This window comes from Corvus kubaryi, unplaced genomic scaffold (assembly GCF_017639235.1).
Source record: "Corvus kubaryi isolate FWS band 111438036 unplaced genomic scaffold, C.kubaryi_AGA036_p1.0 37391, whole genome shotgun sequence".
Classification (NCBI taxonomy): Eukaryota; Metazoa; Chordata; class Aves; order Passeriformes; family Corvidae; genus Corvus; species Corvus kubaryi.
The window spans coordinates 1,660,096-1,673,762 of NW_024581130.1; the positions used below are offsets into that span (position 1 = coordinate 1,660,096).

General features: G+C 40.4%; 1 protein-coding gene across 1 annotated transcript in view; it reads left to right on the forward strand.

Annotated features, from left to right (window-relative positions):
- The window catches only part of ROBO2 (roundabout guidance receptor 2), a 1,044,190-nt gene that overhangs the window by 7,099 nt on the left and 1,023,424 nt on the right, over positions 1 to 13,667 (forward strand). The window contains exon 2 of the mRNA XM_042038141.1: positions 7,334 to 7,450. Coding sequence (XP_041894075.1) covers positions 7,348 to 7,450 — 103 coding nt within the window. The 5' untranslated portion in view covers positions 7,334 to 7,347. The remainder of the gene's footprint in view (positions 1 to 7,333; positions 7,451 to 13,667) is intronic.

The following is a 13,667-nucleotide window of genomic DNA, read 5'->3' on the forward strand; positions in this document are numbered from 1 at the left end:
TACTGGATAATCAATAATTTCTATCTGATGTTCTGAATCACTCTTACTAAATATGTTTTGGAAAGTTTGTAATTACACCACAGGCATGCTGAACTGAAGAAGACATAATCAATGACACAGACAGTGAATCAAGAGCACCCTCAGCAAGTTTTGCAGATGACACCAAGCTGAGGGGTGCTGTTGACACTCCCGAAGGACGGGGCCATCCAGAGGGATTGGACAAGCTTGAGAAGTGGCCCATGGGAATCTCATGAGACCAAGTCCAAGATGCTACACCTGGGTTGGGGCAAACCCTGGTACCAATCCAGGCTGGGCATGAACAGATCCAGAGCAGCCCTGGAAGAAGGATTTGGGGGTGCTGGTGGGTGAGAGGCTGGACATGCCCCGGCCGTGTGCTCTGGGAGCCCAGAACCCCCCGTGTGCTGGGCTGCACCCAAAGCCCCGTGGGCAGCAGGGCAGGGAGGGGATTCTGCCCCTCTGCCCCGCTCTGCTGAGACCCCACCTGCAGTGCTGCATCCAGCTCTGGGGTCCCAGCACAGGAAGGACAGGGACCTGCTGGAGCCAGCCCAGAGGAGGCCACCAAGGTGATCAGAGGGATGGAGCAGCTCTGCCATGAGGAAAGGCTGAGAGAACTGGGGTTGTTCAGCCTGGAAAAAAGAAGGCTTTGGGGTGACCTAATTGCAGCTTTCCAGTACCTGCAGGCAGCCTGCAAGATGGAGAGAGACTATTTACAAGGGCCTGGAGTGACAGGACAAGGGGAATGGCTTCAAACTGACAGAGAGTAGGTTTAGATTAGATATTAGGAAGAAATTCTTTGCTGTGAGCTTGGTGAGGCACTGGCACAGGAAAAGCTGTGGCTGCCCCATCCCTGGAAGTGGTCAAGGCCAGGTTGGATGGGGCTGTGAGCAATGTGGTTTGGTGGAAGATGTCCCTGCCCATGGCAGGTCCCTTCCACCCCAAACCCTTCTAAGGTTCTATGATTCCACGAATTGCAGAGGCCTCCCTTCTAATGTCACAAGAATCTGTGTTCCAGCAATGGATTTGCCATCTCAGTTGAGCTATGGATGCCTCCAAGCTGACAGATGTCCTCGGCTATCTGTTCAGCTCTGCATGGGAGTTCATGGCTTTTCACCTTCTATGCACAAAGGTTGTGTCTGGCCGCTTGGATTGAGGAGCAGGAGTACTTTGGCCCAGCGAGGGCAGCACTGGAAACCTCTGGTGTGGTATGGACCTTGTTAAGCTGTTCTTGTACTGGCTCTGAATTTAAGCAGGCAAAATTTTATCATTACATTGTGTAAACAATCCTGATACTGCTGGGAAGTCCTATCACATAGTATCTGGTTCCACAGATAGCCCTCTGAGGGAGCTTGTATTCATAAGTCGTTGGTAATGTACTAACAGAAAGGAGGTTAAAAAATACAGTATTTGTAACAGGCAAAGTAAGACATCAGCGATAAATTCAATTATTTTAAATGCATCAGACCAGGCTCTGATTTCAGTTACGTGGATATAAACAGGCCTGCTGGTACCACAGACTTTTGTGCATGCAAGGAATGTCAGAATCTGTTGCTGCCTGCTCTGAGCTTCCCCTCCCCCTCCCAAAGACACGTGCTCCTGCCCATGTGCTCCGAGCTCCTTTGTTCCAAGCGCGGGCAAAGCCAAATGTAACTCAAACTCTTTTGCAGTGTCTGATTGGCCGGTCACCCCGGGTCCGCCCCCAGTCCTCCCCTTTCCCCTTCTCCTAATAAAGATGGTCAAGGGGAGGCAAACGCTCTCTCTCAGCTCAGCCCCTTTCCTGTGAACATCTCTGGTTGTCTGTCTCATTTGAAAGCTTCTAACTGCAGGGAACTGAGCGAGCAGGGAGCTATATTTCTCCGTCTTTGCTTCTGCTGATGGTATTTGCTCTGCAGCTGATTCAGGTACCAATTTTAGAGCTACTAAAGTGCTAGATCGCCCTTGCTACCTCTCAAGGCTGCTCGAGGCTTTCTAAGGCATTGAAATACAAGCGCTAGCCGGTATAAAGCTGAAAAGATACCTTCCACAAGAATCTTGTCTCAGGGATGTAAAAATACATCCACTTTAGACTATAATCTGTATTAGAAAAATTTAGTCTGTCCTCGGACTTTCCTTAGACATCAACATTCAAAATACTTATAGGATATTTTTTGAGTTTGGTGATTTTTAAACAGTATTTTGGGGTTTGATTTTTTCCCCCTTTCTTTTCACAACTGTGAAACTCCAAACATTTTATGTACCTGCTAAAACTCTTGTATCATGTTGCCATTTCAGAGAGATAGATCCAGCTGATATGTGAGGCTGGCGGCATTAACAATGGCCAGAGAAGCCATTTATCGCTTCCTACTGTCTATACCAGGTATTTCATAGGTGCTGTGTGGAAAGGAAAGCTGTTCTTTAAATATAGAGCTAAGTGGCTAAATTCTACTTCATCTGCAATGGTAACTTCCACTTTTATGAGGCAAGTGACATTCCCATGATTTGCCAGGAAGCTGGCATATTTTTTTTGTCATTTGCTAAAGATTTATGGAGTGTATGTTTGCATAGAATAAATACTATTTTTTAAAAATACATCTTTGTAGAGAAACTTATAAATTGATTATACTAAAAAGGATACTTAAGTCTACATAGTTGATGTACTCAGTGATTCAAACAAGACAAAAGCATATAAAATAACCCAGGCAGTAACAGAAGGAAAGCAAAAAACATGTAAGTTGTTGCCACCCCCAAAACAAATTCTGCAAAGCCATGAGTTTTAGTGGATTGTGCCATTGAGATGGCAACAAATCTCTGGAAATACAGCTGAAAGCCTCCCAGCTTTTCATGCCAACACTACTTCAACAGAAGTCTCATCTAAAACAAACTTCAGACTTTGTTATAGTCCTTTATATGACAGATTTATCCATGTTCCCTGATTTCCTGCCAACTGACTGCACCTGGTTCACTCTAAATTACTTACAGTTAATTGTCAATAAATGTGAAGAAGGTCCTCTTGCCATTTTCTTTTGGCTGTGAAGCTAGTGAGTCTCATGGCTATTTATCAGGTGGAGTTATACATGCAAGTTTAGAGGAGAAAGAAAAGAGTAAAATAGAAGGCGATGGTAATTGTTTTATTATTTTTTTTCCCCATGTGTGTCTTGGTGCAGGATATGTGTGAGCACAGCTGCAGTAAGGTTGAGATGTTATTTAATTCAGCTGAGGCCTGGTTCGATGGGCTATAAAGGGTGAGGGAGGTGGCCTGGGCTTTTCTTCTACTTGTGTAGGGAGAATTGTTGGTGTAGAAGGAAGAGAGAGAAAGCCTTCCAGGTGAGTTTTTATTTCCCTGTTAGCCTGGTGTTTTTCTCTCTTGTAGCAGCTTTGGAGGGTAATATAAAAATAATCTCTTCTCTATGGAGTTAGAGTAATTAATAAATTTTTTTGTGCTATTTGAGATTGTTATTTGTGCATCTTGCTTTTCCTTCAAGAGGCCTTGCAACACCAAAAACTTGCTTTTAAAATTATTTTTTGTATAATTGTAATTTCTATTCACCTCTTCAAAAGATAACTGAAGGAAAATGGTGAAAAAGAAAAGGACTTTTTCCTGTCCTCTGTGTCTCCTGACCTGTTTCACCTGCTGTTCCTATTGCTTTGACATACTTATGGCTTGATTCTGTCCTTGGTCATTTTATTCTTCTGTTTGAGGGGCTGAAGCAGCACTGGTGTAAACCCAACTGCTGTAAAGGTTAATTACAGACTTGATAGTTAAGCTTTTTTACTGTGATGTAGTCTCTATTAAAAGAAGTGTTCTTTAATTAAAAAATGTGTTTGTTTGAGATAAACCTGTTTGCCTGCACCTGTGTGAAAAGTGAGGCTGAGGATTCAGAGGGGATTAATGGTTTTGAATCCAAGGCAGTTTTCTGCTTCTATAATGAAAGACTCCTGTTGAATTTTCTTTGGGAAATGGAAGCTGTAGTTTGAGCTTTCAGTTACATATGTGTCAGTTACTGTTCTTTGCTTCTTTTCCTTTACAAATTATCAAATAAAAGACAAGAACTATGACAGGAATAATATCTATAAAGCTTATATTCCCCCACTCTCTTTGCAGTTTTGTGTTGTGAAGCGCACTGCTTTCACCCAGTCCCTGCAGCCTCTTCTGCCTCACTCTTTCTTTCAGGGATGGTTCCTGTGTTGAGAAGAAAATGGCTCCTGGATCCAAAATAAAACCTTACACTTCTTGCTTCTTTTGTTTTCAATTGGAATACTATGGATATGGTGTCTAGGCTCCCTCCTAGTAAGATGGCTGTTTGCTTCTGTCTACTAGTTATGAACTTTCAAGCCAAAAAGGCTTTTTTAAAATGTACACATTTCCTGGTGAGGTTCTGATGTTCTCACAGAATGGTCTGGGTTGGAAGAGACCTTAAAGATCATCTTGTTCCACCCCCCTGCCATGGGCAGGGACACCTTCCACTAGACCAGGTTACTCAGAGCCTCATCCAACCTGGCCTTGGACACTTCCGATGATGGGGCAGCCACAGCTTCTCTGGGCAGCCTGTGCCAGGGCCTCAAGAGCCTCAAAGTAAAGAATTTCTTCCTAATATCTAATCTAAACCTGCTCTCTTACAGTCTGGGTCTTAAAATCAAGAATCAAACACGGTTAGAAAGGAAAAAAAGATTTTACCTTTGTATTTATTTTAAGGATCCTTAGGTGCACCATGTCCAGGTTGAATGCACCTCAATGCACACCACACAATAGATTGAGTATAACATTATAGGTGTTGCTAATTAGCATGTCTATCAAAGATTCCCCAATGAGAGGCTTGAGTGAGCCCTCTCCCCAAGGAATCTTCCCCTGGATGGTTCTATCTTAGTTTACAGAATGTGTTCTGGAGAGGACCATGGTGTCTGGGGCACACTGATCCCTAACTACAAAGCTTCTAAAATGTTTAGTCTCCTAAACAAGTCTTGGACAAACAAGTCTAAGAATGTAGGCTAAAAAACACTAAGAATACAGAAGTTATAAAAAGAGTATAAAAGAAAAGACAAAAAATCACATGGCATCACTGAGGCCATTCCCCCTTGTTCTATCCTTACGTGCCCTTGGAAAAAACCTTTAGGTACTGGAAAGCATCTTAATGCCTTCTTAGTTGTAATATTTATATTACAGCTAGTAGGGCTGTAGTTACAAATGCCAGCTCTTTGTGGAACTCTAGCTTTCTGTAGACACAGTCAAAACAAAAATTATTTTGGACATTTTAATTAATTGTAAAGTAGGTAAATAACTAATTGAATACCATCTGTTTGCTTGGGCTGAGAATCAAGGATGTGTCTGTTAGTTTGAGGAAAGAATATTCATGAAACAGAATATCTCTTTTCCAAGATCCTGATTCTACAAAATTATTTCTTTGACCTTGCAGTGGTAATGTCCATATATTTTTAGGGCATTTATTTGTATTTGTCGTTCTACATTTTTGCTTTAGAGTTCCCATATTCAGTTGTTTGCTTCTCCTTTCCTCTGGGGGTTAAATAGTCAAAAATAGACAAGGCAAAAACAAATAAAGCTTTTTATCATCCTTTCCTTTCTTCCCTCCAGATGCCTGAGAGGGGACAGGGAGGAACTGTGTGTGCTGGATGGGGAGGGCACTGTTTTGCTGAAATAACAGCTGCTCTAGGGGGCCTCCACCAAGCTCTTCACAAGAAAATCAAGGTGTTTGTAACAATGGAGAGGTTCCCCTGTGCAAAAGGGTTATCCTCCACACCCAGTTTTGAAGCAAAGGAAGATTTTCATTCTGAGCAGCTGCAGAAGTGCATGGGCAGCTATTTTGTGATCTGGGCTGGTGGTTAGAGCACTGATTAAATGCAAAAGTGGAGGTTTGAGAGTCACAGCAAACAGGAAAAATTACCCCTCCCCTTTAACCAATCAACCAAAGCCCCTTCTTGTAGGAGCTTCCACTGCCTGCCTTCCTTCCATGGGGGGGGGAGGGGTACGTGAGAAAGGGAGAAACTGAAGTATAGTATTCTACATGTCTGCTTTTGTAGCATTCCTTAGGTTTTTATTCTGTAAATAATACTGGGGTTTTAGGTTTCACAAAGCAGAGATATTTTTCACTGGAGATTATCAATCAGAATTGAGAATTATAATTTCAGTTGAACCTTTTGTTATGGATGGGTGCTGCATCCATGAGTTTGGAAAATAGCTTTTCTAAAAAGAAAAGTTACTGTAATAGCAATATTGAAAGTATGCTTAATCAGCCAATATGTAAATATATACTTCTGTTTATGTAGTGTTTTCCCTTTCTTTTTTTATGTTGATTTTTTAAAAAATTGTTCTATCGACAAGAATTTTATGGCTCTTTATAATGGAGAAAAGCACAAGAAGTTTTTACAATACCATCTTTTTAAAAACTACTTATTGATGCAAGATTTCTCACATGTTGGATGAATTTCCCAAATATTCATATACTAATTTCTGTGACAGTTGCCTTTAGACTAGAAATGACATTCTATTTTTTCCATTCAGTCCTGTGTAATTGGTACAGTTGTGCCAAATCTGTATTTGATTAAACAGATCTTCTGAAGGAGCAGGTCTGAGTCAGAGTGCTATAAGGGGAGGTGTTCTGGGGAGTAATAAATAGGTAAATGTTGCTGATGCCAGTGACGATGCCCAGAGAAGCTGTGGATTCCCCATCCCTGGAAGTGTTCAAGGCCAGGTTGGACGGAGCTCTAAGGAACCTGGGATAGTGGAAGGTGTCCCTTCCCATGGCAGGGGGGTGGAAAGGGATGGGCTTTGAGGTCCCTTCCAACCCAAATCATTCTATAATGTGAAAAATGTGGTAACTGGAAGACACAGTTGGTCCCTAAAAACCCACAATTAAAAGCAACTGATAACACATCTCAATGTTGTAAACTCCAAGATTTTAATAAAATCAAGTTTTAAGTTAATTGTGGGGTTTTGCCTCAGGAAATTTTCTGTGCTATGCAATAAGACTTCTAAGAGATTCAGTGAAGTGCTGCTTGTTCAGGACTTCTAGACCTGGCTGGATTTGTTTTTTTTTTTTTTTTTTTTTTTTTGGTGAAGTTTGGGCTTTCTGTATGAAAGAAAAGTTCAAACATTTCAAAGCAGCTTATTTTGATTTTGTAGTAGCCTATGAGGTGACAGTCTTGAGCAAACAGTCAGGGAGGATCTGAATGAAAAAGCATTTTTGCCAATGAGTATTTATTAAAGTAGAGTTATAGAAGATGTGTACTGAGGAAATTTATGGCAATTTTTTGCTTTCCTTCATCCAAAAGTATATTTCCCAAGAGGTATAACTGAAACATTAAATAATATTTCTTTGTGTAGCATCCAATAATGCAATGGCTGGAAGACAAGGAAGTGGCGGAGTAGTTGGCTGGATGCACTGGATATTAGCAATAATTCTGATGCTGTGGGGTCACCAGATCAGTGGACAAGGACAAGGTAAGTGAAGATCTTTTACTGCAGTTTGCCATTGGCAGAGTATTGGTTGGAGGAACAAGGGTGTGTGATCAAGTGCTGAACTTCTGTGAACAGCTGATGAGAAATTATAAAAATCTGAAGTACTTCAGTTGAGAAGTCAAATGCTGTTTGGAAAATGATGTCTTGATGCCTTCAGGGATTATCCAGGTGCTTGAATCTGTTTTCATGTGCTCAGTGATTGAAGTGTGCCTTGAAATAAGTGTTCCTTTTGTATTTGTTGTTGGCTCTCCAGGTGTGGAGAAGTAGTTGTTCAAGAGATTATAGGCACGGATGCTTTGTGCTGTTTGGCTGTGATATCTGCAGTGAACCTGCAATATTCATAAAGGCTTTTGTGGCCATGCTATAAATAATCTCCCTGTTGCATTCCTGTCTCACTCACTGATGGTGGTGCATAATAACAGCTTTAGGGATGCAGACAGGCAAAAGAAAAAGTCTTCTTGGGTTTTCAATTTTGAAAAATGAAGCATTATTGCATGTTTCTGATCTGAAGGCTGTATCTGAGGGCTGCTAACAAGAGAGGTAAAACCAGGCTGTTGTAGTTTTTAATATATATCTAGAATGACAGACGCTTGTGTGTTGTGTCAAACTGGGAAGGGGGAAAAATCTCATTGAAAATTTTGAGGCACTGAATTAAAGGGAAGTGGATAGGCATTCCTTTTTGAGTAATTCCTTTATCAGGCCTTCAGGAAATGCATGTTACATGTGAGCTGAGATTTCCACATCCTAATTTACTTCTCAAGTGGGGGAAATGATGTATGTTTTTCAGCTACAGCCTGTCTGTTCCCACTTAGTCCAGTCACTGGCTACAAGCATGATGTTGGTTAGTGTGTGCAGCCTGTGCTAGGTCCATTTTCTCAGGAAGTTTGGGCTGCAGGAAGAGTTCTTGGCTGTTGGAAGGATAATGGTGTTCACTCTTGCTTGGTGCAGTTTTAGAGGTAGGAATTGGTTGTAAATTGTGCACTGCAATTCTGCTGGAAACTTCTGTGGAAATGCTGTGTGTTGATGCCACAGATCCTCAAAGCCAACCTGGCAGCCCGTATAGGACTTGAGCAGGGAATTGAGTGTTTTGCAGGTAGTCACCAGCTGTTCTGTGATATAAGTTGTATTTGTACAAAAAGGGGTGCTGCTTTTCTAAAGTGTCCATTTTGATACTATGGTCTTTGAATTGGAAAACCAGATACATTTGAAGGCTGACTATTTTGTGGTATTGTGCTAAAATGTGATGGGTGTGGTAAATTTCAGTTTTATGAAATACTGGTGAATGGCACTGGAAAGAAACACAGATACAGCATCTTGAAAGAGTTTGTTTTCAAAGTGGGTGATGTGAGGGCACTTGTGCTGTGAAATATTCTTTATGTGGTTGTAAACCCTTTGTGAATTCCTGGCTGATGACAAGATAGTCTTGATCTGTGAACTGACCTTTAGTCAAGTAGTTCTGTGTGTTTCTGTTTTCTAATAATTACCAAATTATAACTACCTAATAACTACGTGATTGTAGAAAAATGAAACTAGTAAAACAAACCATTCTATAATGCAAAATGTCTTCCTAAAATTAGCAGTAATCCTTAGTGGAAAAGGGATATGAACCACCATCATGTTATTTTGCTTTAATTTTAAATAATTTTGCTAGGTTGTAATGAAGCTTTTGAATATTAAATACCTCTAAGCAAGTCTAGTGTAATAAAACTGGCTGTGTTTCAGTCTTGATAGACTTTGTACTCTACTCTGATGGATGTGTAGTGTTGATTTTTGAGCATACACTTATTGCAACTGCTGTGCACTGTTTGAACCTTCACTTGAGAAATGTGAACTTGTTTATAATCTACTGCTTTCTTATTATTACAAGGAACAAGTATTTTTTGGCATAATTATATATGCAGGGTATTAAAAAAATGCAGAACCTCTAGGTTTCTGGATACAGCTGTAATTTTGCTGTGGGTTTCTGTTAACACCTTATTTTTCTAAAGTAAAAAGTAAAGCCCTTTGGCCATGCCTTGCAGGAACGTGAGAAATGTAATTTCTGCTTAATTTGAGTAAAATTAATATTAATTATAAAGTTTGGTTATTTGGAGTCTATCAGGACAATAAAATGAAGAAATAATGATTCTGTGTCTGGGCATAAAACCAAAAGTGTTTGAAAGCCATATGGCTGCATTTAAAGCAAACAGCTTCTGAGTCACGTAACTTCAGCGTGAGTGGGTTGCTATGGAAGTTAGAAAGAAATCAACATTTGTTCCACCTCCGTTTCCAATCTGAATAGTAAACTCAGATTGAAAACCCTTTGTTTTCAACAGCTCTTTCTATCTGTCTCTTTGTACACATTAACCCAACCCAAGAATTCTCTGGTTCTGGAAGAATTCTCTGTGGGGCTGCACCTTGCTCTATTCATGTGTAGCTTAGGACTAGATACTTCAGTCTACCCAGTGTAAGTGTCCAGTAGAGACTGGAGTAAGGAAGAAACTGTTTTAATTTATTTTGCGCTCTTGCACAACAGAGAAATGTGTAATTTTTAGAGTTTTGCATCCATTCTGCTTTTCTCACTTACCTGAATGTTGCAGGTTTACTCCTCTGTATTCAGAGGAGTAAATATATGTTGGCTATATTTTGTAGACATAAGTAACTTTAGAAAAATACTTGCCTCTTTAACATTGAGCCATGAGTAGTTTAAAGGGTATTTTGAAACAGACTTGTTTCTCTTGGTGAACTTGGAGAAATCATATATCTGGAAGTCTGAAGTTACTTGAACAAAAAGCAGGCAATTACTGTTCAGTGATATCCACAAATAGTGTTAGTATTGATATTTAAGACAGAAGATGAATAAGGAGTCCTGGAATCTAATAATGTTCAGACTTGTAAAAGAAGTGGATGTTGCTTAATATCTGGAATTTCACTGCTGTATAGATGAAGCAGGTGCTCTCTTTGAAGCTCTGGAGTTGCTGGATAAAAGAGTGTCTGCTCTCTGAAGAACATGGCAGTAATGCTGGTGTTCTTGGATGCATGCTTCCTGCCCAAGAAGAGCCTTTCAAATCTTTTTTTTTTTTTTTTTTTTTTTTTTCTTTTTTTTTTTTTTCTTCCCAGAGCTGTCAGGGTACAGTGTTGACAGGTTGCTTTATTTAATGATCAAGCATAAAGGCTGTACAATGTGCTACAGCCAAGAGACTTCAAACAATGTGCTAGAAAGCAGTGGGTGTTGCTGGCTAGCCAAGCTCTGACCCCCTGCCTGCAGGAACTTTATTCCCCCCAACACAGGCCTAATGGGGGAAAAACTTAAACATGTTGTATGTATTAGTAAGAATTTAAACATGTTTGAATTTAAACAGTATTGTATGTAAGTATGTAATATTTTTGGTTTCTTTTTGCATATTTGTAACTTTAACCAATGGTAAAGTAGGTCATGCTCAGCCAGAATTATGGCTAACTTGGAATATACAGGAGTGTATGTCAATATACCTTCAGGAACAGAAAAAGGGAGTCTTTGCTGGATTTCAGAGTCAGGTGGCAGCTTATAGTTGAGAACAAGCATTCAAATTGCCTCAATTTCACCTTCTTTTGTCTGTGCTGCTGAGAAAACCCAAATGTTCCCCAAAGCATACTCCAAAAGCAATGAATAACAATGTCTTCACTCAGTCCTGAAATCCTGAGATTATTGTGGCTTGCTAGTAGTGGGAAGGAAGGCAGATTGAGGATACCGGAGATTTCTTCCTGAACCCATCCTTAGTGACATGTTTTGGCTATGAATACTAAGCTGTGGTATCTATTTTCAGCTAGTGTACTTTGCTGTGGGCTAAAGCAGCTGTGTGTCTTTCTCTAGCTCAGCTGTCTCTCTGACAAGGTAAAGGAAAGTATTTTGTATATATAGAGTGTGTATGTGTGCACATATACAGTTGTTTATGATACTAAATGACTGGCAGTGATTTTGGCATTAAAAAATGTAAAACACCAGAGAAATAAAAACTGGCTGTAGAAATGGAGTCTTAGAACTGGTTCCAAATTTCACCCCTCAGCTAATCCTGAAATGGTACATGGGTGCTGTGGTGCCATGATTTGCATCCAGCACTGCCAAATCTGCCAAGTGCATGTGTGTAACCTGGCTTGTGACTCCCAATGGGAAGAGGAGCAGCCCCATGGTGACGTGGAATGGGATCCAGGTGGCACTGCTGCCTCAGAGATGCTGCCCAGACCAGCCTTGTGCACATCCGGCTTCCAGGTCACTGAGCCCATCCAGAGCCTGTGGCATAGCCCAGCAGGGTCGGATGGGTTTTCATGCTCAGGGGAAGAAAGCTGAGATCTGTTCTGGGTGTCTGATACGAGCTGACTTGCAGGCTTTTGTTTTAATGGTGATTTCTGCTATCTGAAAATCAGTCCTCTTGTCTTGCATCAATCTTTTGAACTCACCTTTAAATAAATAAATGTGCAAAGCTGCAGGTAATGTATGAATGCTTTAAAAAGAGTACAATGGAAGATGGCCCAGCTTTGAGCAGGAGGTTGGGAGCCTTCAGAGCTCCCTTCCAACCTGAACATTTTCCATGATGATATGAAAATGTTTAACTACAGAAAAATTGCCCCTTTAAAAAAAAAGATAAATTATATGCTTCCTAACATTCCACCAATATAATGCAACTCCCATCAACTACACTAAATTCAGTAAAATCTTAGCCCAGTAACTCCCTGGAAGAAGCTACCTTTTCATTTATGTTTAAGCAGAAACTTTTTTTTTGTTTGTTTTTTGCAATTTACAGGCAAGTCATCAGATTAGAACATCAGCTGCTGGGCAAGTTTATACTTAGCGTTGCTCAACATCTTCCCCAGAAAGAATTGTCCCACCTTGACTATTTCTAGCAGACATTTGAGATTTGGCATTTTCTCAGACTGTGCATGTGTGTATCCCATGTGAAATCCCATTCAGAATTTTCTGAGATGAAAAGTTGGTTGGAATTTCTGCTCTCAGTGGGGCTGGAGTAGCAGTAGATTGTACATAACACACACAAGAGCAGCTGACCCTGAAGCTGGTCTCCTGATCCCTCTGTGGCACTGCAGTGAGAAGGCAATGCACTACTGTTGTTGGGCAAAATGGGGAAGGGGAAAGGCAAAAAAAGGCTCTGTTGTGATTCCTCTTGAATCTCTAAATAGCCTCACTTCCTCTCATTAGGAGCAGCAAATACAAGATAAACACCGTCAGAAACTGGGGGATAAAAACATTTAAAAAAGTCAGAATAGGTTTGTGGACTTCCTGGACCAGACCAAGTTAAAGTTCCATTCCTAGTCTGAGTATCTCTCTATGCTGGCACCCTGAAATATTAAACAATATTTCATATTTTTGGCCTGGCAGTATAAGTAAGAAAAGTTGCAATTGTTCATTAAAAATGATACATGCATTTGCTGGCATATTTGAACACATCTTCCGTGCATATGTGATATGTATTTTAAAAATGTCACATTTTGGAGAATGTGTGTACTAGGGCAGGTGTCCTGTGAATAATCTGGTATAAATGAGGCTATCACAAGAAGAAAAAATTTGTGGAGCCAGTCAGTACCCACAACAGCCACGGCAAGGTGGGAGCCCTAATATTGTGTTCTGTTATTTATGCTGGAAAAAATTCTTCTCTTGAAAGCAAGCATTTGGGATATGAGAACTGCGGAGAAGGTATTTCTGGAAGAAACTCCTGTACCCATTTCTACACCTCCGTCTAATCACACCCCAATGCTATTTAAGTATACTGTAATATTCCAATTTAAAGGAAACAATCTCCTACTATTCATATCTCCTTTTAGGTAAGAAGATACTAATGAAATACATAAGTACTTTTAATGTCTCTACAAAGATTATCAGGATGTGTTGCAGAATATATGAAATTGTTTTAAGGTAATCAGTTCATATCCTGTGAATGAAAACAAAGCTCATTCCAGCAAAATGAAACTTAGCAGTACTGTTCTCCTGTGAAGGATTCTATTGCAGAGAGCTGGTGAGCACTCATTTGGTCCCCTGCGTTGAGTCTTTGACAGACTTGTGCTTGGATCCAAATCTAGATTAAACTTAAATGAGAAGTTTAAACAGTCTTTGCTTGCACACTGTCAGCTATTTTAAGTTCAGGTGGTATAGTAAGAATAATTCGGGATAGAACAACCCAAGCTTTCCAGGCAGGTTATGTTACATTGCAGTTATTCCTTCTATCTTGAT